Source organism: Ischnura elegans, chromosome 4, assembly GCF_921293095.1.
Source record: "Ischnura elegans chromosome 4, ioIscEleg1.1, whole genome shotgun sequence".
NCBI lineage: Eukaryota > Metazoa > Arthropoda > Insecta > Odonata > Coenagrionidae > Ischnura > Ischnura elegans.
Window position 1 is genome coordinate 55,146,480 of NC_060249.1, and position 23,062 is coordinate 55,169,541.

Sequence of the window (23,062 nt, forward strand, 5' to 3'; positions counted from 1 at the left end):
TCATTCGGTTGACATTGGACTTGCAATGTGAAGGAGTGTTTTAATCCTTCTAGGGTCTCCCAGGACTCTGTCGCTCTTCGGCTGATAACTATGACATGCTTAGTGAGGCAGAAAGTTTCACTGCCGGTCATTATGACCAGTGCAGAGGTCATCATGTTAGTAAGAGCAAAATAAGGGGTGAAAGCTGATAAAGCAGCTTACTTTATAGTTGGACTTCGTATTATTTTTGCATTATTAGGGTATTAAAAAGTTGTAAAGCTGTTAGTATAATTAGGTGCATGTAAAGTAAAATGCTTTATATTTACTGAATATTTTCTTGAAAATGAAGTTTCCTTCGTAATGCCATGAATTTTTTTTGAACCACTGCTGTTGGATGGTACACCAAATCATGTACAGAAAAGGTTCAATTGTGAAAGAGATAGGCACAGGTAATGTAAAAGGACATGCACTGCAGTACAAATGCATTTTGTTTATTGGGATAGACATGGGTAGTAGTTACAAGAATGCACAAATGCTTAAAAAAAAATAAACATCACAATGCCCATGTCATTTTTCTTATATTTGTTTGTAATTAAGCCCATTAACACACAAATGACAAAAATCATATGAAAACAGTGGACAGCTATCTGCCAGCACTTTAGACAAAGATGTAAAGAGATGTATATATTTATATATGTTATTGAGAGTACAAAAGTAATGGGAAGTGAAATTTCAAGATGAACTTCCTTGTCAACAATGACTCATAAAATAGGAGTCTAGTAGCTAGAGGGGACAAATTGCTATCTACATTGTTAGGGCATGTATATATTCATATTTTTCATAATCTACAAACAACAGCAATCATCAACATCATAATCTGCATAAAATCTACAACCCAACATGTTAATTGGGCATATTTTTGGGGGTGAGTCAAGAGGTGTTGGAGGGAGAAAGTTTTATCTTAGGTAGCCGACTGCATCATGGAGTTGGCAGGTAAATGTTGCAAAAGTAGAAGAGGGGAAAAAACTGCTGCTTACAAATTAATTAACATTCATTTTCAGCACAACCAGCTCAGAATTGAAAGTTTGATATGAACTATTTTGAAAATTGCATTCACAAACAACCTCTACATCTCTTTAAAATGCTTGATTCCATTGATTCAATGACACAGGCTAATGACAAGAGATGCCTGTCTGGTATAAAAACAACAGTTCATAAAATTTTAAACAAAACATTGAAAACTTAAATATTCACCATAAAGTGTGACTAACCAGAAATGCTACCCTGACACAAGTATAACCTTCAATTAACATTTTACAGGATTTTTGATATAACATAGACGATTAAATTGCAGTCATCAATAGCTACAGGGAAGCATATTTTTCAATCCCAACATACCTCTTGCCATATAAAACACTTTAACAATTTCAACTAGTGCCATCAACAATATTTAAGTATTCAAGATTGAGTGATAATGTACACATTTTTGCCATGAGTTGAAAACTCAAATCTTTTAGTTAACTGTAATAGAAGTGATGAGGCTTTCAATAGCAATTAGTCTTAACATTAAGCATGTTGAGTTTGAAGAGGTCACAAATGCATTCAGATTCACTCCCACTCTTACAAATCACTGTAGCCATAAAATGGTGAACAGAATCAAGCCACAAGTAATAATATACTTGAACTTGATCTTGATTACACATTGAAGTTCATGACAACAATGAGCACATAGGCAAATTTTCATTTTTGCTACCTTTCACTCAAAGAGACATACAATATGGGGATGTATAAAATTTTCACGTGCATACAGACGTACAAATGCTTGCATTTACAGAAAAAAAGTGTTCTCAAGCGGAAAACAACATTGGACACTCTCATATTATTTCAAACATCTTATGTAAAACAATCCTCATTAAAACATTTATTAGATTGAGTCAAACTATTGTCAATTACTCCTTCAATTCAGCATTTATATTTTGAAATCACTCTGACTAATGAGAGGGAGAGACGATTAGGAAGTATTAAGTGACCAATGAATGAACTTAAATGACACAAATGAAAAAAAGGAAACTGGGTAACAATGATATGTCTTTTGACTCAATCATTTTCAATGAAAATAATCTACCATAAAAACACCACAATACATTGCATTTACCAGTTTATCAAAAGCAACTGAAATTTTAAGCCATAAAACTCTCATCACCAATGCCACCAAGGAGACTATCTCTTTAGAAACCTCCTTAATTAAAGAGTAAATAAACCGGCATGAAATATATATTTATGCTATGCTTGGACGTGTAATATATGAAGTAGATAGGGAATAATTATTTAAATTATAATTTTCTAAAAGCCTTAAATATTTCAATGTTATAGGAGGGATATCAATGAGGTAAGATCACTATTTGTGTATGATAATGATGAATGATTACGATGATTTATTTGTCAAAAAATGACTTAGGATCCATGCTCCTTAAAACTACACAGAAAATGATGCCACATTTAAATGTTAAAATGAAAAATCAAGCAACACTTTGCTCTAATATTGGCATCATGTCCTCATGTAGGAGTAAAAAAATGTAAAAATAAAAGAACAGAGGGAGATATATAAGAGACAGATGCTGTATTGGGGGACTTAAAGAGCACCGTGGGTTGAAGCTTTACCCCTCCTTCACACTGCAGACCCACCCATTAAAGTTCACCTCCACTTCTTTTACCTACTTATTTATAATCACCTTCGCTGACCACTTCCCCATGCCCATTAAATTTTTTTCTTCTTTGGGCCAAGCATCAAAGCTTATATGATACCAAAATAAATTATTTAATTGTAACTGCACCTCATCCCTCTGTTGCATTTTTTTTAAATTCTTACTCACCCTATGATATGATAGCCCTATTGCTGCCTATTGCATACACACTAAAATGTCTGATTTACCTCTCTTAACTTTATTTTAATAATATTTTGGTTGAATTGGAAGACTCATGTTTTGCAGTTACCCCATGAAAAGACATAGGCTCACATATAAGGCATTCCCAACCTGCACACCAGTATTTTACGTTTTTCAATTTTTAAAAATCTTTCCCTCCTCTTTCTCCTTCACCGAGTTGGTGCAATTGGCTACCCCAAGCCACCGCCAATAAAATCTGCTTTATGTCACATTGTAAGCACATATTGGATCATGTACACCTGGCAGTGGAAGACCAGGATCATTAGTAAAGCAATGTTTTCCATTCACTATACACTTGCACTTTGCAGATCTCCTCTTTTCCCACTCAATTTTAACTCACACTTATTTCCCAAAAATATGTTATGTTAATCAGGGAAATATGCACGATAAAAGTGGTTGGGAATAGGGAACCGAGGTGGTTATCATTCGCAATCATAATGCTGGAGCATTTGGAGCTTACGTTCCCCCTCTTGTACATTTCAAACCATCATAATAGAGTGACGCTTACTCTCATATATCTTTGTACTAGTACAAGCACCGCCCGTTATTTTTTAGTGGCTCATATTCGTTTCAACCATAAAAAATCTCATGAGACAAAAGACATTTTTGGCGAATGTTATACCTAATTAAATTTTGACAGTTGTAATCACAATTGCCAGTTTATGCAGATTTAAGGGAGAGTTAGATAGAGAGATAGATATGGGGAAATATCGCATTAAAGCTATCTCTTTTGCAAGTTCTTATTTACGCAAAAATTACAAAAAATAGTAAAATAACGCATTCACTCCTAAGATATGTCATTCACACAACGCACAAGAATCACACATTTATTAAAATACCCAAACATCAAAGCCAGGATTTGAGTCGCTCCTTTAGGCCAGGGGTGAAATTTGTGAAAATAAGAAAATTTTTCCATGATAATTTGTGCAGTTTACTTTGAAAATTGTGAGGTAGGCATTATTATCATTGATATAGGCTTCTCACAATTGTTATTTCTCAAGTATTTTGCACAATTTAACACATCTGAACCATAGAGTAGGTAAATTAGTGGAACCCACAACACATCAGAGTGCCTTGAGATATGTTCTGCCAAACTGGCTGGACCTTCCTCATTTGAACTCACTTTGATACAGGAGATCCATTTTACTGAATTGAAATGTAGAAAACATTGGTTTTTGATACTTATGATTATGTATTGATCTCATTTTTGTTCAGCCAAATTAATCACTGAAGCTTACCTCTTATTGCAGGCTCCCCATTCCAGATTAATGTTTAACATCACAAAAAATCATTCTATTACATACAGGTTACAATTGATAGGTACATATATGTTTCTTCCACACATCTGACATAAACATCAAAACATTTAAAAAAGATTTTTATTTATTGAAGATTTTTTGCCTTTCAAAGAATATATATCCAAAGCTTTCTTCATTGCCTCCATCAAAAATTCTTGCAATGGATTTAAATAAATAGTTTTGGAACTGTTAATTATGATGCTTAAACGTTTAAATAAAATGGCACAATATTAGACACTAATGGAGCAAATTCCGAGATAACCATCCTCAGTTTTTCTCTATGCTAATGGCACAATAAACCCAGTGTCTTTCCCATAAACTTGCTCTTCAGCAAAACCATTGTGTAACGTGAGCATGGCTAGAAATGCTAGAAATGAATATTTGAAAATTATTGTGGATGAAGATTAGAGCTGAGGATTTACTTTCACTTAATATTCATCCCATTAAAGGTCAGATCAGAAAATATTGATTATCTACAGAAAAGGAACAAGCCAATTCGTTTGAGGGTGAGTATATAAAAAAGAGACAGGGAATGGTGATGGCCAGTTGAAAAGGATTATTCCAAAATTACTCGCTGAATGTCTACGACAAAATATTTTAGGTCCCGTATACTCATCACTTGCCAACTGCTGGCTTGAAGTGAAATGCCTTTACATTCTTCTTATTCTATGAAAGCAACTATCATAGTGCTTTAGAGCTTCCCAAGCACTTAACCCCAATCTCTTCTCTTGATCTGCCCAAAATCTTGAAATAATTTACATGCATTCACCCATAAATAAAATTTCTGAACGCTCACCTTTACCAATGACACAATATTTTAGATAACCCCTTATCTTTCAACTGTTCCCTAGCATCCTCTTAAGCATCCTAAAAATTCCAATTTATGATGGTTGTGCATAGTGCATGAAAAAAGTTTTGATTGCACAGTCTTCAGTTGTAATATATCCATGCTTCCATAATTTTGTTTTCCAAAACAATGTGTTTACATAGAAATAAAACTCCTAGAAGGGTTGCCAATAATGCTTCAAATGATGAATAACAACCGGTAGAGGGTCAAAGGGAGATTATGTCACAAGTAAACACCCAAACACTCACACATCATCCCCATTCCTCAGTATGAGGAATATATCCAAAACACAACATGAAAACTATAACTGATGTTGTGTTTTTTTCATTTTCCCAATACTAACCTAAACTGGTGGCTTTTTTTCATCAAGTTTACAGATAACTTTTCCATTCTGAGGCATTCTTTCACGCTAATTTGTAATTACCATTCAAAAAGTTCCTGCCAAGTCAAAGTCACTCTTTGCAGCCTTTGTAGGAGGTGCCAACAACACAAAATGGCACACTAAAAAGCCAGCAATGTTTTGCACCATTGTAATAATACCATCAAAACAGTCATTACCACCTCATTTTCATTACTTGAATAATGATTCCATGTGTATTACGCATACCCATGCACCATACTAATGAGTCCTTTAAGAGGATATACTCGCCCAGTAATGAATTACGGCACTCCAAATGGTTAGGAGAGCTGGTAACAAAGCAACTGTTGACTTCAGGCAACCACTGCCACCACAGAGGCGAATTTCACTCTCCTGGAAAGAAAACAAGATTAATGTACCATGCACTATGCTGATTATGTACTTTTTAATGCTAATCACATTTGAGAAGGCTCCCCAAGTTGAGATAAAATCATAAGTATACAGTTGTTTTTCATAATAATGTAAAACGAGGTAAATTTATGTAATAAAATTTCAGAGAGATACGACTCCTTTTTGGTAATTTCAAAAAAAAATCCACTAATTTTTTCTACTAATTTTAACAAAGTTCATTATGAATATTTAAACTCTAGTATATGATGGTAACATGAAAAAAGTGATTTGATCTATCATGGCCAATAATTATCTGCAATATAATATTATACATACATACATACATATATATATATTCTAGCTGACCCGGCGAACTTCGTACCGCCTAACATTCAATGAACTTATAGTTTAGTTGCACAATTTATAAATAAAGAGCGGCTGTATCGTTTTAATCATATTTGATTTATTATAAATTAAATGAGAAAATATTGATGAAATAAAAATTATACGCATTCAGTTGCTGGCTATTTGTGTTATTAACCATAAAAAAATGTTTTTAGGTCTAAGTCCGTAGCGTAAACTTGGCTCGTTCACGGGGTGGGTTAACGCAACGCTAGACCAATGCTTCACTGATGCTCAAAATAGTGGAAGAAAAGCCCCTATGAAGCAGCATTCGTATCAAATGACTTTAGGCGCGCCAGTTATAGTATCTCTGTTTGGAAAAAATGCACTGCGTAAACGTGCTGCATGCGTAAACGCACCACGGTGTGCCCTACACATTCGGGTTTAATGTCTCGTGTCAAGCGCCTTCTGATAAACAACAGTTTTTGTTTTGTTATCAGGCGCAAGATAAAGCGAATGAAGCTAAATAAAAATAGCGAAGTGAAGCAGTGACGCAGCGAGGGGAGTTTTAGGGGGTTAAAACCCCCCAAGAGCTCAGAGAACTTTTTTATAAAAACTTTTGTTACTAATATTAGGGGGACGGATGGGTAACAAACAAAACATATTTAACTATTCACACAGCCGCAAAACCCACTATTTTGAACCGTTTATCTTAAAAAATATCTGGGGGAGGGCCCCCACACCTCTCGCTTACCTTGGCGAGTTTTCTATACCCTACAGACCCGCCAGTATTAGCTGCGCCTATCCTTAATTCCTAGCTGCGCCCTTGAAGCGAAGGAAGTAATGCAGCAGATGGTTTACCGACTCGTAAACATACCACATACTGTTTACCATGAGAAAATCATGGGTTTTCACTGACACATGAGAACAAACATCACAAAAACTGAAAGACTGACCATGCGATTTGTTAATCGTTATCACGAATGCAACACGAATTGGAAATTGAATACGTTTAAGCTCAAAAGGGCATATAAGTTGGAATCATGGAACCTTCGGATTGAGAACTTCCTCATCTTTGAATTTTCCTTTGAGTATAGTGGCGTGAATCACTTTCATTATCAGTTTTTTTAATAACCAAACACGTTCCGTTGGATAGTTTTGGTTGGTTTAGGTTTCGAAAGATCATGAACACAGAGCCTACCTTTAGCTGTAAATCGCACCGTGGTAAGCCAGGTGCGTCCAATGACTTTAAATATTCAGATAGAGTTAGTGACTTGTTTGTGATAGGTTTAGTGATTAGTTGGTGACTTCGTCTTTGTTTATTACAAAGTTAAAAGATTTGAATTCATGCAGAGTACACAGACATTACTGATAATCAACAATTGCTTGGAGATTTGTTTACACACACGGTAGTTATGTGTTTGTTTACAACTCAATTCGAGCTGAGCTTACCTCTAATTCAATTATTTTAATACTCTTCTAATTTTACTTTAATATTTTTAACATGTTTGAACATTAAAATTTTTTTAAATATTGTTGAAAAAATCAGTCAATGCATTCGTAAAAACGAAAAAAAAAAAAATCTTATTTTTTGACCGTATTAACAATCAACTCCTAAAAACATATCTCTAACAATAAGATAAAGTTGAATTTTTTTTGTGAACTTTTCCTATTTTTTAATGTCCTATACGTTATCCGGGGCTGAGACGAATCCAAAGAGCCTAATGTCACTAAAATCGGTGCAGCCGTTCTCGAGTTATAAGTGTTCTAACTAACACGTTTTTCGACTTTCTTATATATATATTTTCGACTTTCTTATATATATATTTTCGACTTTCTTATATATATATTTTCGACTTTCTTATATATATATATATATATGTATATATATAAATGATGATTTTCAAACAAAGAGGATTTTTCTTCACCATAACTGCTAACAATTAGAGCATAAACAAAATACTCTAAAAGCTTAATGAAGCCCATAGAATTTGGCATGAATTTCTTAAGAAGTGAAAAGCCGCAGAACCACATAAGTGAAAAGACAGAATCTTCCTTGATTTTGAATCTTTTGTTTTACAGATATAAGGACAAGCATAGCACAATTACCTGCATAAGACCACATGATAAATGCCAGCGATCGGAAAGACTAATTATAAGTGTTATTAGAGTATTAGATCCTGCTTAAAATGTATCAATGTGTATATTATTTAAGCATTGCCATAGTTTTTTTGTTGAAAAAATGATACAAAATGAAGAAAAAAATCAATAAATCCTGAAATGGTAAAGGAAAAAAATTCATAAAATTATTTTCCTTTACCATTCAGTTCATGACGACATCTTTCTACCGTCAACACATTACGTGAACTGTTGACTAAGCATTATTTGGAAGAGGAGGTTATATAATTACAGTAAACCTTATCCAGTAAATTAAATCATGTATAGATTTACAAAGAATTGTATTGGATATTGATAACAAACATCAGCTGGACGCATGATTTGGCCAAACGTTGGTGGTGGTAGTGTTTCCCACCCACTTCATTAACTATGATCAATACTTGATATATGCATGAAAGATCTTCAGTATTCAGGAATGTAAGGTCCAAATTGTAAGGGATGGAATGGTGGTTGCAGCACACCCAGGATAACTGACACCCACCAAGCTTGAGTGAGGGATAGGTGAGAAATGTATTCTGCCACGGTAATGCATATTTCGTAAAACATATATAGCCCCAATTTTAACCCATAATTCATAAACTAATGATATTTAGTCTCATACACTGAACCACTAAGTTTGTAAAATGTAAGAAAATTTGGATGATAATGGGTATATATTTAAGCAAAAATTTCTTATTCATAAATTTAAATTAACAGTCAATTACTGATAGGCACTTTCTCTTGTTAGACAGTGAAAGGAAAATTATGATCAACTATTTCTGGCTGATTGTGGAAAGAGTGGATCAGGGAGATGTTGACATTCAAAACTCAAAGGTTTAAACTGATAAACCTTTGAGTTTTGATCACTGATCATGCACCTAAATTCTCCCTTCCAAAGTAGGACGTCATCATGAAGTTATAATGATACTCTCCTGGGGTATATAAATAGCTGACCCCTGCTGGCTGGGTCCAAACATCAGGTATCAAAATAGCTGACAAGGTTGGTTTTGTCAGTCAGAGTAGTGGCAAAGGGTGTCTTTGGCCTGCACAAGGAAATTTTGAGTACCTTGGGGATCTAGCAGGGGTAAAAAAAGAATTTCGAGAGTTTCTACTCTGTGCTGATATTTTAACATCTTTGCCACAGTTATTTGCAGTCATTCCATTGAAAATGCATGGTGTTTAGAATCATATTTAATGCTGCATTTGTTCTTGCAATACATTTGATGAATCATCTGGTAACCACAGTGTACTTGAGTTGGATCCCCACTGTTTCATTTTGGGACAGTGATCCCATATTGAATACATATACATATGTACTCTTGTATCACAGGATACTTCCTGGAGTATATAAATAGCTCACCCCTGCTGGCTGGGTCCAAACATTAGGCATCAAAATAGCTGACAGGGTTGGTTTTGTCAGTCAGAGTAGTGGCAAAGGGTGCATGATCCCTTTGATATCCATGATAGTACATATCACCTTTCTCATTCAAGTCAGAATCTTCTCCTCCTCCTTTCATGTTTTATGAAGATCATCTATCATGTCTAATGCATACTGGCTGATACATAATGAATCTGAAAGTGCCTCTTAAAAACTTACCTCTGGGTGATAATTCATACACTTTGGTGGCCTTCTCCGGTAGAGGGCATCTTTAGGCCTGGGGCAGTGGTTACCACCAGAGCCTCCATTGGCCGGACTGGACGCAGGTGGTGTGGAGGGAGATGAGGATGGTGATAGCGCTTCATTTCCACTTGCACCCGTGGCACCACTCACACTCGTTGCAGCACCTGGCACCACTTCACGAGGAACTATGCTGAGAAGCTTACTTCCACAAGGACAAAGTGTGTCCACCACAAGGAGGATTAAATTGCTGTGAGGGATCTTCTGGACACTGAAAGGCCTGCAGTTGAGAAAATTCATTTAGCAACAACATTTTTTATTAATGCGTACCAAATATAATCACAAAATACAGCTCAAAGGAAAATTTTCCCACAAAGTCAAATCCTACATCACATAATTTATGGAGTTAGGTTGTGAATACTATGTAATACTCTTATACACAAAATTTCTTACTATATACACATAAATGCTTTCTAAGCCTGATGCATGACTGAAACTAGGCTTTATGTTCTTCCAGGAATTCCAACAAATGTTACCACGATAGATTAATTAATATCATCAGGGATTTACAAATAAATATAAATCTTACTAAGATGTTCGATTAATTACTGTAACACCAATAGGTCTATTCTTACACTTTTTCTTTTAGCAATTTCATGGTTGGGAAAGATTGGCAACCCATATTGAAATTATTTATATATTTGTAAACAATATAGGTATAATGCTTTAAGTAACATATATTTTCTAAATTGATGTCTTTAGATGTCTTTAGCCAGGAATCTTGTCTCAAAGTTTCAAAACTTCAACATAAATGTCATATATGTATATGGTGGTCAAATTTAAGGTAAACTAATGAAAAATTTTCCATAATATTCTAAACTATTACAAGTATTTTATTTGGCATCCTCCGCAGCAAAAAATGCCTAAGAGAGCAACTTCCCCTCACCCAGTCTCATGCCACTGAACTCAGAGAAACTGATCCAGCCTGAGAATACATAATGGGCAATGCGTATTCTGAAGGAAAATTACTAGATGGAAATATTTAACCATAGAAGAATTTCCACACTTTTTGGCCTTATTTTTCGTACAAGAATTATCACAATTACCTCTGATTATTGAAAAGCTCATCCTTCATATGACTTGCATTGCTTCAGGAGAGAGAAGTCATGTGATCAATTCATGTCAATTCACCAAGCCCTTCAAATCAATGAGCACCTATCTACTTTCTCTGACGCTAATACCCCTCTGACTGACTGATAATTCAAAATTAGCCCCATTATAGACGCATTCAAGGAAACAATGGATAAAGTAGTGACCCCCTCATGTGACCTGAGTTTGAAAGAGCCTATGGTTCCAATGGCTTGTGCTGGGATATAGAGCATATATGAGGGGAAAGTGCCACAGGTACGCAATAAAGATGTAAATGTTGACGGAAGTAAAGGGTTTGTCGCTGCAAGTCCTCAAATACCAAGCATCTTCCAACTCAGAAGTGACTGGAAAAGGACATTTGGAGAAGATGGTAAATAAATGATGCAGCATCATTTTGACTGTGACCAATCCTTTTATGTGGATAACTTTAATAACAGTGTAGCCAGTTCTAGATTCCATCCAAATGGGAAAACTAACATGATGGGGACACTGAGGAGAGGCAAGAAAGGTACTCCTCTTTTGGTGCTCTGCCAGAAATTAAAGAAAGGTGAGGTGGTGGAGGCCTTTTCTGAGGATGAAATTTGTATCCTAAGGTGGAAGGATAAGAGGGAAGTGCGGATGATCAGCACTGAATTCAGTGCAAAAAAATTATTAAATCCATGAAAAGACATGGGTGCACCCCAAAAAATCCTCACGCGGTAGTTGAATACAGTAATTACAATTGTGGCATCGATCATTGGAATCAAATGATGTCTTTCCTTCCCATTGAATCCACCTACTGAACTTACTGTTACTGAACCTTTATTTTTTATTCGCAAAAATATTTGGAAAATTCCTCTCATCAACTTTCAAATTCAAATTATAGAATCTCTTTTGACAATATCTATACTTTCGACTCCTTTGAATAGACCGTCATTTTAGCCCGCCTCATCCAAAACCAAGGGCTTATCAGGACATTTCCCCGATTATATGACAAACACAAAAAACAGAAAAGACGAAAACAGAAGAGATGTAGGCAGTGCTTCAAGAAGAATGTCTGCCAGGACACATCATATTATAGCCCCAACTGCCTGGCTGGGCCTCGATTGTGTCTTTAGTGTTTCCAGAAGTATCACAAGAATTTGTTATCCTGAAAATTATTTACCCAGGGGGACAATGTTTTTTAAAAATGCGCGCCTTTTATGTTTTCTATTTAAATTTGTTTCTTTTTAAAAATGATATTATTTGATGCATAGTGATTAGGAAATGAAAAATTCTTCTTTGTATGCTAGTCAATTTCTGATTTGTAAAACAATATCTTTCATTGCAATAATTCTTTGTTTATACGATACAAATTTTCCTTTTTATTTATAAACCTATTTATGCCATTATAAAATCTTGTCGAGAGGATATCATATCATTCAGTGGCATTTTCCATCACAGGGAACAACACTTTTGCAAGAAATATTGGTAATACTCGCAATACTTACTTTAGTGCAATAAAACATTCAAAATCGCATTTAAATGTATCATATCCAGATTTAAAAAGTTAATATTAGCTGCATTATTACATATTTTCATTAGTTTTTTCCAGAAAGTGATTACGTGTGAACGGGTTGTCGCTGGAGTACTGACACAGAGCAAAGAAATATAGGAAACATATAGGTGTGTTGCGGGAAGATATCCCAAATTTTACAGGATACTTAGAAAATTTTAATTTCAAATTTTTAACAGATGAAGTGTTATTATTATTATAGTATTCGGGTTACTTTTGGAAAAAAATAGGGGAAAGCATGTACCCAGCATCACAACGCATAAGATAACGTCGTTAAAATAATAATAAAAAATACAAATTTTTGCCAAAATGTCAGCCACAGGGCATTTTCTCTGGAAAACGGTCAGTACGGAATGTGATAAGTTTCAAAGCAAAATGCCAGACAGCCAACAAACCAATTTGAAAAAAAAATCACTTATACATACATTATCATTATAACAGCAGACATCTTTCACCAAGCATTACAATGTGAGTATGTAAAAGGAAAAATGAGTCAAGATACTATGCATCAGTCTTATTATCAATACTTTTTCCAGAATATCTCTGACAAGCCAGTCATGACTCAAATGGTACCTAATGTTACGTATTTTCTTCTTAAATGTTCATTATACTTTGATGATACAAAAATTAACATACAATTGTCTCTCATGTAATAAATTAAACCTCAGCAGGATGACCTTCAGTTGCATGGCTTTCTCAGATGAATGGTCTAAGTGGGTTTGCCCAGCGTAAATATGTGCAATTCAATGGGAAATCACTCTCAAGTGTACGACTTTCAGTTCTACACCTTTCCCAGCACAGATGCGCGATACCTAAAATCTGCAGACAGAAATGTTGCATTTCCCATGGAGTGGACTGTCTTAAGTTTCAAGCTTACAGCCATCAATCAAGGATTATTAACTTAAGCAGCCTAACCCCATCCTTATATTTCAATCATAATTTATTTAATTATATTTCACATTTACTGATTTGGAGTAGAATATATTTTGTGGTGTTGTATGAGAGATATACACAATTTATTTAAGGGATAAACAAGGATTTAATTATATTTATTTTATCAAAAAGTGAAAATTCTTTTTTTTTCATTTACCCTAAATAAGCACGCAAACAATGTTTCTTTTATTTCTTATCTTTGAAGCACTATCATTTCCACCTACCTCTTAATCTCAAGTAAAGCTATTTACACTATCTCATAAGGAATGAAGTACCTCCACCAAGTCACTTAAAAAGTAAATGTGTATGTAAGTTGCAGTATTTTCAATATATTCATACAGCATAAAATAAAAAAAGAAATTATTCATAAGTAGAAAAATTGAAATCCAGGAGCAAAAAGCACATGCATAATACACTATGGAATTATGATACATGAATAAAGATAAATTGATTATGATTCCTCCATTTAGTCAAAGAAAAATTTATGTCCTGGGTTTCAGCATCCCATACTATCCTCCAGAACAAGGTATGAAGATGCAAGGATGGAAAATATGGAGCTGGAGGAGACATGTGCCCACTCTAAGAAAAATAAAAGCAGCACCATGCAAAAGTGAAACACATATACGGATTGTTGGCCACATTAAATAAAAACCTCTGGCCTGAAGGGTGGATTTCAGGAACAAATGCATTGGGAGACAAACCCTTAATAACTATGGGCATTTCAGTGATAAAAATGATGGCTTTAACTTTCAGCATAGAAAAAATGGAATTTACAGCATGGTTGATGAAAGTTTTACAGATTTACTATGCCACTGAATTGACAGATTATTAACAGTGTATGCAACCCACACACCACCAAAGCCCTTCCTGATGCAAATTTCTAGCTATGTTATTACTAACTGCCTCTATAAAAAAAAACATCAAAATATCACTGTATATAGTTACTCATGAATCCGTATCCCATTTATAATCACGGATATACTTTTTGTGTCAGAAACCCGAAATAGCCATTAACTGAAAATGGCCAGGGATACCAAAACCTAGGTGGAGTCACTTAGACTAAAGGCGTGGAATCATGTCCAAGTAGTTATTAATTATTCATCACATTCCCTATGCTTTGACTTTAAGATTCTACTTCATTTAATATCTGATAGAAATTGTGCTAAAATTGACACATTATTCCCATTAAGTCTTTCTTGAAACTGCACTGAAATTTGGATAGAAACACATGATACCATGATTTACAATTGAGTTTCGTGAGATATCAAACATAAAAGAGATATCAATGAAAATTTGTTCAGGGGAAATAAAGTTTTCCATACTCTGGTTTCAAAATATAGATCGACTGAACATTATAAAGCCTAAAACATACTTTTAACAAAGTCAAAAGGAAAAATGTTTAACTTAATTTAAACAAGAAATTTAACTTTTAACCATTTAACTAACAACCAGCATGCCAATTTGAGTACAAATATTATATGAATTAACATTTTTTACACTGAGGTTTCACTCCTTAAAACCATTTAATGAATATAGTGAAGAAAACGCAAGAGCACTAATCGATTAAAAATATCTTTTACACACAAAAACATTGGCCCTGGCTACTTTGATGGATTAATATGAAAATGTAACCTTTAATCAATAAAATCTAGTAATCAACCTTAGTGGTAAAGTTTTAAATTTAAGTTCGGTAGAAAATATTACTTTCCCATAATTATTTTCTGTTTTCCGAGGTATTCATTGAATTTCTAGATTAAACAAAATTCATAGACTAACTAAATTCGTTCCAGAGAATGGCTACCCTGGAAATAAAGTGTAAGACTAAAAGGATATTTAGATACATGAATTTAAGCTCCTTCATTCACCTTTCACATCCGGTCACATGGCAATTGGTTAACTTCCCCTTCAGTGGATTAAACAACCCACTTGTGTTGAGCCTCTCAGGTTGCAGAATATAAAGGTCAGTTCTCTTGTTGCACGGCCTTGCATCACTCATTGGTCCATCGTAGGTTTGCGTCAGATGAGGCCACTTCCTGGGGTAATGCTGACTGCCCCAACGCCCACCAGAGGATCCACTACCCCACCCTCCACTTTCCCTCCAGGGGGTGCTGCGGTTAACGGTAAGGGGGGTTGGACTTGGGGGTGGTGGTGGAGGTGGAGGCAGGGCAGCTGGTGGAGGCGGAGGGGGCAGGGCTGAACTGCCCCCGCCACCACCAGTGCTCTCCACCTCCTCTTCCTCCCCTCCTGCTCCAGTGTCCTCGTCATCTTCATCCTCTTCATCTTCCTCCGCCTCGCCTTCCTCATCCTCATCATAGGATTCATAGTCTTCCTCTGGCAAGTCTTTGGGAAACGAGAAATGGAAAAACATAACATGTACGCACTATGGGTTAAAAATGTTTCTCAACAAATAGAGTGGCACCACATATGCTGGTAGTCTATAATTGATTGCCTCTATTGCTGAATGTTATTCCATGGCCAAGCTCATGAAGATCGAAAAATAAAACACTACAATGTCATATAAAATTCAACGTGATATTTGAAGTCCACCCCTTAAGGAAAAACAAGTAATAAACAAATAATTTAAACTAAACAAATTTTTACCCTGTATTTTGAATGAAAAGTAAACAAGCGAACTTGTTACTATGATACCCTGCTACTTAAACTTATCGAATACCCACCATAGAAGGACGATAAGTGAGCTGCAGAGAGAATTTTGACATCAAACAAATTGTTTCACCTTACACCAATTTAGGTAAGTTGATTAACTACATTACAAAAGCCTACAGTTAAACATCCATATGTTGTTACAGTTTTAAATTTTAATTAGTGCAAGGAGACTTAAGAGGAACATACTATGCGATAATGAAGCCTTTCACACCCCTAAACAAAAATTCTAAAGTGTAAGATGGCCAAGATAACAAGCCCTCCATGAGTGTGAATTTCCCATACTAGTGGAATAATCCTGGATGAGCTTAGCCCCAGTCAACTTATAATAAACCTTTGGGTTGAAACTCTTTCTGATTAATAAATAATGTACTTATAAAATTGAAGACATTGAAAAAGGTTGGTAAAAGAATAAATTGTATAAATACTACATAAATTTTATTAAAACTCAAGCCTTATTTTCATCAGGCACATGTCGATGCACATCCAAATCCAGTTTTAATCAAATTTAAGAATAAAGAATGTGCTCGTAAAAGTTAATCATATTTCTGCCTCTTAAGATGAAATGCCAAAAAATGAACCTTGAAAAAGTAATAAATTTAAAAAATTGTGGGTAAAGGGTACAGCTACTAATCCAGGTGCCAAACCATTTTTAATGTATGGTCATTTTTAAAGAAGAAATTTCTCACAGAAAGTCTGATCAGAGCATCATGGAGCATGATTATGCACACTCAAAGATTATCACGACACATATTATGCACCCAGCAATTTTAGAGGATTCTACACTGCAACACTCAAACAAGAATCAACTTTGGAGCATTCATTTCTTCCATTATAGAAGGTTCAGATGGTAAATTCACTCGTAGTTTGTGAGGATAGCTATCTTTATTAATGTTTTCCTGGTAAACTTTTGAGCATAGGAATAATAACAATAATTAAAGATCTAAGTATGAGTACACAGCAGCGGATCCAGTATAGGGAAAAGGGGGAGGGGGCTAGATGGGGAGCTTGAGGGGTAACTTCCCAGCAGTAGTGAGTAGTGGGGGTCTGAAAAATTTCACCATTTCATCTATAGCAAATTGGATACCCCAGATGGGGACTATAGCCTCTCTGGATCAATCACTGTGAGTACATGAAAATTTTAAACCAACACACTATGAAAAAGAATCTGCTCATTGCAGATTTGGAATTAGATAATTTTGCTACATGGATATTCCCACATTCTAAGCCATTGAAGTTTCATGACATATTTTTAGCTCTTAGAATCCACTCTCACAAGCAATAAAATGCACAGGAAGAAAGCTTGCAATAAATAATAATATTCACTGTCAATTATGTAAAGAGAGATGCATGCTGTTCAGGATAATTTTTAATTGGAAAGCTCACCACTAATATCATCACCAGTAGGTTGAGCTTCAGTCGTATAAGAATTCCAAAGTTGAGGTAGTCCTGTGTAAAGAGCAAGCCATGACAGCCGGGAGACCGTCCAACTCACTACTCCATGGAATGACTGGAAAGAATAATTGAGATATTTATGAAAATTTTATTAACTATGAGTGATGATGGATAACTTTGCACTGCAAGCAATAATTGCAGATGAGAAAAATTTCAATCAAATGTACAGTTTATTCACAATAACATGGCTGGTGACCATTTGCAAGGAGAGAAAAAATGGTAAGGGATAGGGCAAATTTGTGTGGTTAATGGTAAATGAATAAAACAAAATTTTTATTTAATTTGTTACAAAATGATCTTCCAAAAAGTAAACTTGCCAACGATCGAAGGTATCTGGTGGGTTTTATTCAGAGTTGATATACTATAGTTAACTATTGATTTAAAATGGCTCATCCATGGAATCCCGCTAAGTAAATGCCGCATGCTCAATAGAAGGGATTACACCACCAAATATTTTGTCTGGTTTATAAAGCAATGGGTGTAAGAAAGGCTCTCACCAAATTTTACCATTGAGCGCAGAATAATTTCGCCCCTAGAGCAGTTTAAAGTTTCAACTTGAATTCCGCGACAAAAACTTATTTCTCGGGCGACGCCATGTTGATGACGTGTGAACATCATGATATCTGCATTGCTTGCATAAGGAGTGCATTGTCTCGTACGTTAATTCGAGTATAAGTAAATACTAGATAAAACGGAGAATTTTAAATGAGTGGGAGGAAACCTTATGTATATTTTTGTGTGCCGAGATGTGAATTTACCTCTCGTTAAACGCCAGAAAAATATTTTTTGTGGTGCCAAACAACCCATACCGGGGAAGGCGGTGGTGCGACGCTGCATGGAGACTGCATATTCCTTCAGAAATAGGCTGTTATAGAATGTGTGAGGGCCATTATTAATATAAATCTCTTCTGCTTCTCAAAGAGATTTAGTTTCCATTGCTCCTTATGTTGTCTTTGACCACACATCGCAAAAAATTCGTATGTGCTTAAATATATACGCACTTAACGGAAAATTTTCCTTTTTAATTGCAAATATATCATTCTGCTTCAATTTATGTTGGATATAATGATTATTTCGTGTGCATTTACTGCATATTTGCCCTGGTGTTCACTCTTTGTTTCTATCTTGCGCATTAAAAGCCAACCTTTGCAACGGAAAAGGTCTTCGACGCTAACCTGGTGATGTATCAAATAGTACAAACTAATACATGATAATCTCAAATTTGTACTCCAGGAACACTACGATATCGAATTAATCACAATAAAGAGAAATAAGCACATTTGACTCCCGGTGCCGCCATGTCTATAAATAGAAGAACAAATAGTTAATAATAAACGCGGATAACTTTGCAAATCTTACAACAAAACAGAGAAACCGGAGGCAAATACTTACTGAATGAATACTAGCAATTAGTTTGAACTAGCATTTATCGGAAAAAAATAATTGACAAATAATAAATTATGTGAGACTCCTTTTGCCAGACTTCAAACTGTACGTTAATGCTAACGACAGGATTTTATCCACCATTTTTCTCTTAATTTTAAAATTTCGCATCGGCAACAATAAAAGCATAATATCAAATACAGCGAAATTACGATTATAAGAAACCTGTTAATAAGTAGGAAAAGGAGCTGAAAGAATTATGAGAGACAGTCCCGACCCCTCAATCTTCACTACCAGAGCTCAAAGCGTTGCTCACTAGGCCACTGCCGCGGCGACCCGTTACATGGCAAAAACTATATAATAGTTACTTTAACCACTAAGGGTAAAAACCGGTGCAAGTATGCAGTAAATGCTCACGAAATAATCATTACACCCTAAATAAATAGAAGCGGAATGATAAATTTGCAGTATAAAATAATTTGTCTCTTTGTGTGCATGTAGATATATAATCACAAGAGGAATGTCAGCGGAGTGCAGCAGATAACTACGAAAGGATTATAGGATAGTAAATTTCCTTGAGAAGCAGAAGTGGTGCCACAAACTTTGTCCTAAAACTTTTGAAAGTGACTGTACGTGTAACTCTGATGTAAATATAAGTGAACTTACGGATTATTTCATGTAAAAATCCCCATCTCTGAGTTACTCTTTCATTTTGATAAAAATTCTTTACCATTTTTCATAGTACGTAACTGACTTGAACATTTATCAGGAAAATAGGTGGACCAAAGCGAGACCTCTGCTTTGAAAAAAATGCTATTCCAACGAAATTTGAATGCTAATCCTAAAAGAAACGGAGAGAACCCCGAATTTCCTCCCTTCAGAGGGCAAGAAAACAGCTTTAACTATAGCACATTTGTTCATTTATTTCACAATTTACATCCGGAAACTAAAAACCAGTAATAAGTAAAGGATTTTATGATGGTATGCCCACAAGTTAAAACATCCACGATAATTGCCGTGATTACTGTCTCTTTGAAAAGTGTAAACATTTCATCTTAAGAAGTTTCATTTCAAAGAAATGATTGTTTTTTAGACAAAAAATTGTCCACAGTCCCTGTTAATAATGTCAGTACACTTCTGGTATCTGCTAGAACAAAATTAACATTGTGTTTCGCCATGACGATAAACTTTTGGCTACTATTTCCACGAACGCAGTGTGTTTACGGCTTCTTCAAGCATTACTCTCGCGACATTCATGAGGTTCACACGTCACGCGGCGTCAGCCAATAGAAATACGTTCCGCGCCGTGGGCGTGGCCGAAGCTCCTAGCGGACTTTCAAAGCTACTTATCTCGGTTAAAAATCGAATTTGAGCCCTAAAATTTGGCGTGTGTGTTTTTCATTCATATCTTTTTGGTTTTAAATAACGAAAACCAATTTTTAATTTTGCCCCTATGCCCTTGCCCCCCTCCTATTACCTATCTGAGTTAACATTTACACAGCCTCACGATTAAGGGCTGAGTGTTAGCCAAGTTATTATGAATAAGCTGTTGAACTGTTGGTGCCACCAAAAATTTACTTACAAAGCCATGAAAAGGAGTGACACGACATGCCGAATCGCTGAATGGTGAGTGGTCATCTGTGCAAGCTCCTTGGTGGTCCCAAACACTTACTTTCCGATATATTCTATCCTGAACTAGGGAGTCCATGATTGTACCATCAATTTCACCAAAGAACTTTCCAGTATGCGATGCTTCTTCTGAGATGATCACAAAACCATTGCTGTCCAGTACATAGCAGTCTAATTCTTCTGACGCACAGGTTTTGCGGCACCCTAAGGGACCTAAGCACTAAAAAGAACATTTCAAGGTAATTTTATCACTCAGTTTCAAAGAATATGTACAAATGTAAATGAGATTTAAAATTGAGCTTCATCATTACAAGATCATCTAGGTAGAAAGAAAGAGGATCTCCAACAGAAATCAGCGCAGTTATCATTAAGATGGGAATTTTTATACGCAGAAAGTGATCAAATAACTTAAATAAAGCCCTCAAGTGGCTAAAACACGTCAAACTTCAACTTACTGTTGATGTTATGTTGAGGAACTGCGACGCTAGAGCTGAATGTCTGAACTGTAGGCCCACAACTGCTGCTGGGGCACGATAACCTTTATGGTCCACAAAGACAGCATGAGTTGCAGTTACCAAAGTCTTATGAACATAATTTGGGTCCCCTGTATTTGAAAAATAGGTAAGTGAATTCACTGTGCAATAGATAAGTGTATTAAAAAATTCTGTCAATCACTCAACACTGAAGTTATTACACTTCTATTTCTGATAGTAAAGGGAAATACATACAATGGAAAACAGCCATAAATAATGAAGATAAAATTGTTTAAACCATAGAAATACCTGACATGATTGCATCCCCAGCTTCAAAATCAACAGTAAAAACAAAACTATCAGGCTCCACCCCATACTGCTCCACAGCACGTTTATACCATACTTCATCAATTGCTCGCCTATTACTCTCCCCAAAGTGGCTCCTGCAATTGCAAATAATGAATCACAAAAAATATTAATTAGTTAACACTGATTATGATATATGAAAATGAATGAATAAATCAGTTTTCAACTGTATTTAAAAATTAAACAAAATTATTGGTACAAAATATACATTAGATATTATTTTATTACTCAATCAATTACAAATTTAAATCAGCAAAACAATTTACATATGACAATCAACTAATGACTGGATTCATATTAATTAGCGGTTGAAGCAGGAAAATATAATAGAAAAAACATAACAGACTGGCAACAAAAATGGAGTGGTGATATACTAACTTTATTTTGTATGATTGAAATTATTATAAAAAAATAGAAGTATCAACTAAGAAAAAAGTGCCGAAACACTTTCCTTTAAAAAAAAACTTTCCTTTTTTTAAATAAACCTTGCTATTGAAGTATTTTCAATTCTTACAACAGCTCAATATTTCAAACTGTAAAAGGAGGAGACAACAGCAAGTGATAATTCATAAAACAGATAATTAGTATCCAGATAGTCAAGAGTTGACTATAAGAGATTAACACAATAAAAAGACTGTCATTCCAGTTCACAGAACCCTCTAATGTTTCAACTAGTAACAATCCTTAAGCATCATAATTATCTAAGATATTAGATGTCTACATTAGTATCGTCATACGATATCTACTTTCAGCATTGAGACCAGTCAACATTTAAAGAATCCGAGGACTGAAAGGTAGGGGATACTTTCTTATTTTAGTACAGACTTCCACAAGGTTTTGGCTGAGAAGATTTAATTTTTCAATGCATATACCCATAATTGAAATAAATTTATTAACATTTCCATTCCAGCTGACCTCCACTTGACCAGTGCGCCAACAATTTTTAATGGTGGCGAATGTCACAGGACATTTTGCCGTTTTATATACATAAAGTCACTGAAATAATATTTGAAAAAAATTACTGCCCAGATTATTTCCTTATATCATTGAATGAATTTTGATCAGAAGACTCCCTTCTTTTTCGGGCATAATAATGCATCTTCCATTTTATGATGAGAGTCATGTTATGAACAGCCTTATGGAACAGATGGACCTTGGGAAAGTCCAACTCTATTGTATTACCTACTCCATCCAATTATTCATATTTACTTACGAAGCACTATCTGGAGCCTCCTCAACATTTGAAGGAGGAGTCCCACTCCTTGCTGAATTACTTTCTTTATGATCCACCCACCTCAAAAGACCACTTCGAGTAGCAATGAAAGACCTTGTCACACCAAACATCTGGTAGCCTTGTCTGTAATGATAAAGTTTCGGTGTGGGTTGGAGCAATGGGCGATTTAAGGTTAATAAGGTGGAGGGGCCAATTTAGGGGAAATTTACGGTTCATGGGTTATACCAAGGTTCAGAGGTTAGGAGCCCAGGAATGGAAGTGAAATTAGATATTAATTTCACCTCATTGTACAATCCTTGATAAATTTC

At 35.2% G+C, this 23,062-nt stretch overlaps 1 protein-coding gene across 1 annotated transcript in view; it reads right to left on the bottom strand.

Annotated features, from left to right (window-relative positions):
* Positions 1-449: 449 nt before the first annotated feature.
* LOC124157523 (voltage-dependent calcium channel subunit alpha-2/delta-3) overlaps positions 450-23,062 on the bottom strand; it is a 315,282-nt gene continuing 292,669 nt past the window's right edge. Inside the window, exons 22-29 of the mRNA XM_046532332.1 lie at positions 22,734-22,877; positions 21,464-21,597; positions 21,137-21,285; positions 20,635-20,901; positions 17,601-17,724; positions 15,416-15,890; positions 9,914-10,214; positions 450-5,820 (exon numbers count right to left, since the gene is read on the bottom strand). Coding sequence (XP_046388288.1) covers positions 5,701-5,820; positions 9,914-10,214; positions 15,416-15,890; positions 17,601-17,724; positions 20,635-20,901; positions 21,137-21,285; positions 21,464-21,597; positions 22,734-22,877 — 1,714 coding nt within the window. The 3' untranslated portion in view covers positions 450-5,700. The remainder of the gene's footprint in view (positions 5,821-9,913; positions 10,215-15,415; positions 15,891-17,600; positions 17,725-20,634; positions 20,902-21,136; positions 21,286-21,463; positions 21,598-22,733; positions 22,878-23,062) is intronic.